This window comes from Apis laboriosa, unplaced genomic scaffold, assembly GCF_014066325.1.
Source record: "Apis laboriosa isolate Shangri-la unplaced genomic scaffold, ASM1406632v1 scaffold18_cov149, whole genome shotgun sequence".
In the NCBI taxonomy this organism is placed as follows: domain Eukaryota; kingdom Metazoa; phylum Arthropoda; class Insecta; order Hymenoptera; family Apidae; genus Apis; species Apis laboriosa.
The window spans coordinates 59,054-65,934 of NW_025222233.1; the positions used below are offsets into that span (position 1 = coordinate 59,054).

The window sequence follows — 6,881 nt, forward strand, 5'->3', positions numbered from 1 at the left end:
AAAAAAAAAAAAAAAAAAAAAAGAAAGAAAAAGGAGCAGATAATCCAAAAGTTTATTCGTTCCGTCTGGAAATTTGTGAAAGTCTTGCACGATTTCCATCTAGTCGGTGCCCTTTTCGCCGGGAACGAAGATCTCATAGCATGTGATAGGATTACCCTTTACTCAACCAAATTCGCAGCCTTCATCAAAAGCCCCCTCGATATCGGAAGAAGGAGAAGGGGCTGTACGCCACCCCCTTTGGGCGGGCATTATCTAAGTGCACTCTCTTTGAAGATCCTGCTACACTCGCCCATCCTCGAACTTTAATGCCGCTCGCGGTGGTCTATGATTACCAATTTTCCCTGACAGACGTTTCCTACTCGAGTTTCGGCCCGTCGGCTAATGGCGGACTGCTGCGATCGCCGCGCTCTCTATCTCTCTTTCTCTCTCTCTCTCCAAGAGCGAGACTTAATCCGCGCCCGATCGTTCATTCTCCTAATCGTGGAATCACGAATTGATTCACGATGAATTTTCTTCCGACTTTTCCCTTTTTTCGTATTATTCTCGTCGCTCGAGTTGCTCGATAATTAAAGTCTAGAGTAATTTTGCGAGTAACCGAGTGTGAAAGATGAGGAAATAAGATTCGTGGAATAGCTTCTTGTGATATTTGATGAATGGATTTTTGTTGTAATAGTTTAAGTTCGTTAGAGGAATTTTGAAAAATTTATGGAATTATTTATCGAGTCTGCATTAATTTTTGATGTTGTTGTCATTGTTGTGTGGAATTGGCATTGGTGATGTTTGGCAATAATCAAACTGCATTTGAATTGTTGTGAAAATTTAAATGTAGAAAAATTTATATAGAATGCTGATTTATTGAGTCTCCATGAATTTTTATGATTCGTCGCCTCTTGTGTTATTTCTGTTACTTGAGCAATAATTAAAGCTTCGTTTGAATGGCAAGTCTTTATTATGAAAGTTTAAGTGTAGAAAAAATTTTTCTACATTTAAACTTTCACAACAATTCAAATGGAGTTTAATTAATTGCCAAACATCACCAATGCCAATTCCATAAACAATGTTTTAGTGTAGATATGATGTGAGAAGACATGTTAGAAAAGAAAAGAATAGTTCCAATCGACTGATTAAATCTTGATGAATTCAGATGATGCATAGAACTATCTTTTGTGATATTTGATTCTTGATTCTATCGCTTAAACATTCTTCATCGCTAGATTATGGAAATTTATGCACAGTAAGAAGATATGCAAAGTACATATAATGATATTTTTGGGATAAAATAGATTTTTAATTCCATTTCTGTAATCGTGTTCGTAGAAAAATTTAAATTTCCATGAATCTATTTATCATTACAAAAAGAAAAAGAAAGAGAAAGTTGTATCTTAACATATATTCCAACAATTGGAATTGATATAACAACCGTTTAATATCCTCATCTCGGTTTCCACACCGATAAACTAACTAAACGACACCCTTATCAAGAAACAAAGAAATGATACTTATCAACGGCTTTTACATTGATGTATAAAAAAATTACCATGTGATTAATCATGATAATCACAATATATACATAGAAGACAAATTTAACGGATCTACATATCGTAGAATCTCGCAAGAAACTCTTGAATCTTTCTCTACTTTTCCTCATGGTTTTTCCGTTTCGTCTCCTATCTTCATTCCAACATTTAGCCCATGTATTACGAAAAACGTCGTCAAAAATACGATGATTCCATTCGAGAATATTTGATCAGCTCTCGAGATGCCGATTGATTTACTGCTACCCCGTGGATGATCAGCTGACGCGTCACATGGAAATAATAAATAGGCGTAAATCAGGCCTCGAATTACAGCTCGATGTGTCGCACAGATAAGCTGATTGGCCCGTTTTTATTAGTCGAACTTACGTCGACTATTTTTTTCATCATAAAATTTTTCATCATGCGAAATATTTTCAAGAAAAGAATTTTAGAAAAGTTCTCTTTTTCTTAAATAAATGGATAATTATTTTCGAAAAAAGAAAAAAAGTTTCATTTTATGAAATTACAAATCATAATAATATTTTATAAAATCGATTAATCAATAATCTAAAACAAACTATATCTATATTCTATTATTAAATTATATATCCTATCAGCTTATCGAAATTTTCTTCTCCATTATTTTAATAAATAAAAAAAATTCGTTCTCCATCCTCCATTTCTTCATCGTTTCTTCCTTTCCCGCAGCAAAAAATAAAAAAAAAAAAAAAACAAAATTTTTTCGGTTACCTGATAATTTTCCTCCTCTCCTTCGACGGTATTTACATATTTATCAACCGATTTCTGAAATCTGAAAGCCCTGTCAACCATGCTCCTCGTCGTCGGCTTACTACCTGAGTGATTAAGTGCCGGGCTGTAAAATTCGTTGCGGATGAGAATTCTAGCTAAAAGGTGACAGCCTGTGTGTGGATAATAATAATTGTTTCTGCGCCGTATCTGGCGCTACCAAGGTGTCATGGATACGGGCACGGATTACCGCGTTATTAAAGTGGCGTCGAGCACCTTGATCCTCGCGGGCGGAGATATTTGTTCTTACATAAATCATTGTCCAGATAACGAACGCGTTTGACAAACCTCGTACTACTTCCTACGAACCTAAAACTTTTCCATAATCTGCTCTCCTTAATTCCATAGCGATGCGTGGAATTATATCTCGTCAACGATGATATCTTGATACCGTATCGTATTATTACTCGATACAGGGACACACGAGTATCGTTAAGGGTGATGATTATTTGTACGCAAGTTTATCGTGCAAAAATATCGAATAGAAAATCTGGAATATTGAAAATGATGAATAAAAATTTCTTCGAGAAAATATAAAATAGGAACAATGAGTTTGAGGTTATCTCTGTATTCGTCACTTACGTTTCACTTATATTTTTATATTCTCGTGATAAATCCATTACTAGAATTTAACTCTTTTAAAAAGAGTCTTCTACGTAACGTATCTAAAAAGAGGATAAACAGAAGAAATAATCCTAAGCTAAATGATATTTAATATAGATAAGAGCTCGGTTATAATACAGTACAATATGATACAGAAAACAAACCATTAGACAAAGTGCATCTAAAAGCGAAGTATCTTGAAAATACTTCCAAACTATCAAACTCTCTAAAGATCAAAAATCCAAAGTTCTTTCTTCTCCAAAATTCAATTCATCGTTTTGATTCGCAGATGACACTATTATCTCTATGTAGAGGCGGGAACGATTTATCGGAAGAAACTAAACGAAACTTCGAGTCATGGTTGCAACAGCAACAATTGGGTCTAGGTTTGAGCCCAATGGTGCCAACCTCGAATCATCACCACACGCAGAGCCCTCAGCCGGATGGTGGCGGTACCATAGGATCTGCAGGTGGCACGATTGGCCCTCCTCATCCTGCTCTTCTTCAGTACTCGCATAAAACAAGGATGAGAACGAGTTTCGATCCTGAACTGGAGCTACCGCGTCTTCAGCGATGGTTCGGTGAGAATCAACACCCGTCGCGTCAACAGATTCAACACTACGTCTCGGAATTGAATGCCTTAGAATCTCGGCGAGGCAGGAAGCCGTTGGACGTAAATAACGTAGTCTACTGGTTCAAGAATGCAAGAGCCGCCCAGAAAAGGGCTGAGAACAGAGGTGTTAATGGTTACAGTCCTCCTGGGCTCAGCCCGAGAGGCGCCAGTATTGTCAGCGAAGATTGCACCGACGAGGAAGAGGATTCGAGGAATCAGGTGTGTGTTCGATTTATTAATGTTACGAATATTGTTTCATAGAATCTAGTTATCGAATATCCTTGTCGGTAACATTTATAGCGCGGCAATTTAAAATATGAACAATTATGATTATTATAAAGCAAAAATAAATTGTTATAATTAATTGTATTTCAACGAATGAGAACAATAGAACACGACTTGTCATTAATGTTAAAAATTTAAATATTGATAATTTTAGTATCGACAAAGATCAATTGTAAATATTAATCGTAACGTTATTTTTCAATGGACAAATTATATTGAATTAATTCGAAAAATCGACACGATCAAACATTATCGAAAATAACTCTCACTAATCAAATTATCTTTCACGCAATCGCATTGTATATATCGCATCGTGCATAATTTTTTAGTCGACGTCACCATCTCCCTGTCCACCTGGAAGCCCACCGGTCGGTCCATTGTCGCTCACGACCAGACCAGAGGATCAACAACCTCCACCTACGACACCATCCTCGGTAAAACAAGAGGATGCAAGGGTATCTTCTGGTTCTGAGGACGACGAGACGAGGCCGACCGGTCCTCTGCCGCCTGGATTTTCTCTGGTGCCCAGTTCTATGTTCGGCCATGGGATAATGTACATGTCACCTTATCTACCGCCTCGTGGACCAGCTGGTTGTTCGACCAGCATGTTGGACGAAAGGAGGAAAAGGAACCGGACGTTCATCGATCCCGTGACGGAAGTGCCCAGACTCGAAGCTTGGTTCACTCACAATACTCATCCCAGTCACGCGGTAAGTTGTAACGTGCGACGTTATTTTAATTATCGACACGTTAATTTGTCACGTGTTTAATATTGATCCAGTAACCTCGAAAGCAACGGACTAGCAATTAATTTCGATCTTTAAATTTTTGAAACCATCCACTCGTGTAAATATAATCCATAAATGTATTATGATTATAATTCAATTTGTGTTATATAAATAATAATTATATTCATACAAGTATCTTAATAAAAAATTTATCGTTAATTCTGGATAAAGATATTTGGTTCTTTTAATAATTGATGCAATGAAATAAACGTAAAGTTTTTTTGATAGATTTACCAATTTTGATTACGATCAAAATGTAATTTATTTGTATAACAATTTTTAGCATAAATCGTAACAATCTCGCCAAAATTAGGTTAGGTTAAATTCATAACCGAACAAAAGAGATAATTAGTAGAAATTCAAATAATTTTAATATAAATAAATGATTATATACTTTCAAGTTTTCCAATAGAAATTTATCGTTAATTATGGATAAAGATATTTGATTTTTTTAATTGCAATGAAATAAATGTAAAGTTTTTTTAATAGATTTACCAGTTTTGGTGTTACGATCGAAATGTAATTTATTTGTATAACAATTTTTAGCATAAATCGTAACAATCTCGCCAAAATTAGGTTAGGTTAGGTTCATAACCGAACAAAAGAGATAATTAGTAGAAATTCAAATAATTTTAATATAAATAAATGATTATATACTTTCAAGTTTTCCAATAGAAATTTATTGTTAATTCTGGATAAAGATATTTGATTTTTTTAATTGCAATGAAATAAACGTAAAGTTTTTTGGTAGATTTACCAATTTTGGTGTTATGATCGAAATGTAATTTATTTGTATAACAATTTTTAGCATAAATCGTAACAAAATTAGATTAGGTTAGGTTTATAACCGAACAAAAGAGATAATTAGTAGAAATTCAAATAATTTTAATATAAATAAATGATTATATACTTTCAAATTTTCCAATAGAAATTTATCGTTAATTCTGGATAAAGATATTTGATTTTTTTAATTGCAATGAAATAAATGTAAAGTTTTTTTGATAGATTTACCAGTTTTGATGTTACGATCGAAATGTAATTTATTCGTATAACAATTTTTAGCACAATCTCGCCAAAATTAGGTTAGGTTAGGTTCATAACCGAACAAAAAAGATAATTAGCAGAAATTCAAATAATTTTATTATTTTATTTTCCTTTATTTATGGATATTATTTTACAATACTCGATTCTGATTCACAGTTGATTCTGAAATACACGGAGGAGTTGAACAGGATGCCGTATCGGCAGAAGTTTCCTCGACTGGAGCCGAAGAACGTGCAATTTTGGTTCAAGAATCGGCGGGCCAAGTGCAAACGTTTGAAAATGGCGTTGTTCGAGGGTGAATCGCCCCAACCGCATCCGTATCACGCGGACTAGCTCTCGTCTCTTCGTATAACGTAAAAAGTAGGAGCAACCGAGATGTCGCGAGATGGAATGGTCATTTATAATGCCAGGGGGATAAGGAGGGAGGAATAAGAAGAAAAAATAAATAAATAAATAAATAAATAAATAAACAAAAACCATCGTTAATCAAAACCTGTTATTTCTTTAATATCGTTGACTCGCGACCATATTCGCCACGGTCGCACTTTTGTTGTAATTAATTCGCGTAATAATTAATATAATATGGACCTTAATAAGTGTACATATGAGAATATTGTCGAATAAAAAGTATACGTCACGATTCACAGCATGGTCATTATCCTTCTTGAATATATCATCACTTGTCTGTACACGTTCCTTTTTTTGTAAACATAACATTTTTCTCCCTTTCTCCATTTGTTACCATTTTACCAAGGAACAATAAAGAAAGTTTGCAAGTAAATAATGCATAAAGGTGTTATTATTCCCATTAATACCAAATATTTATTTTTTTGTTACATTTTCATATAAAGTTTATTTTCTGCAAATACATCAACATTATTCTTCCTCAAAAATTTTTAATTAAAGATTACCTTCTTTACATAATTTCAAGAAAATATATACCACTTCTAATTATTCCAGCAAGGATTTGCACATTAATTAAATCATCATCGTAAAATGCAATTCTCCTTTCAAAACAAAAAAAGAGCAAAATCCGTCGAATGGAATCTCACCCCCATTAAGAATATCATTCTCGAATCAACCCCAACAATCAAAACCAACCCTCTTTATCCAAATCATTGTTCCAAAGTTGATTAATTTCAGCAGAAAAATAAAAAATACATTCAAGAAAATTCAAATATATAATAAATTTTGACGACAAGTGAAACGATACGATTTTCACGA

General features: G+C 34.0%; 1 protein-coding gene across 2 annotated transcripts in view; it reads left to right on the forward strand.

The window, feature by feature from the left end:
- LOC122711806 (homeobox protein dve-1) overlaps positions 1 to 6,297 on the forward strand; it is a 55,525-nt gene extending 49,228 nt beyond the window's left edge. Inside the window, exons 5-8 of one of the 2 annotated variants that reach the window (XM_043930875.1) lie at positions 3,217 to 3,508; positions 3,572 to 3,759; positions 4,155 to 4,535; positions 5,814 to 6,297. In XM_043930875.1, the coding sequence (XP_043786810.1) occupies positions 3,217 to 3,508; positions 3,572 to 3,759; positions 4,155 to 4,535; positions 5,814 to 5,990 (1,038 nt within the window). In that variant the 3' untranslated portion in view covers positions 5,991 to 6,297. Of the gene's footprint in view, positions 1 to 3,216; positions 3,760 to 4,154; positions 4,536 to 5,813 lie in introns of both variants that reach the window. The other variant, XM_043930874.1, reaches the window with a different exon arrangement.
- Positions 6,298 to 6,881: the final 584 nt, after the last annotated feature.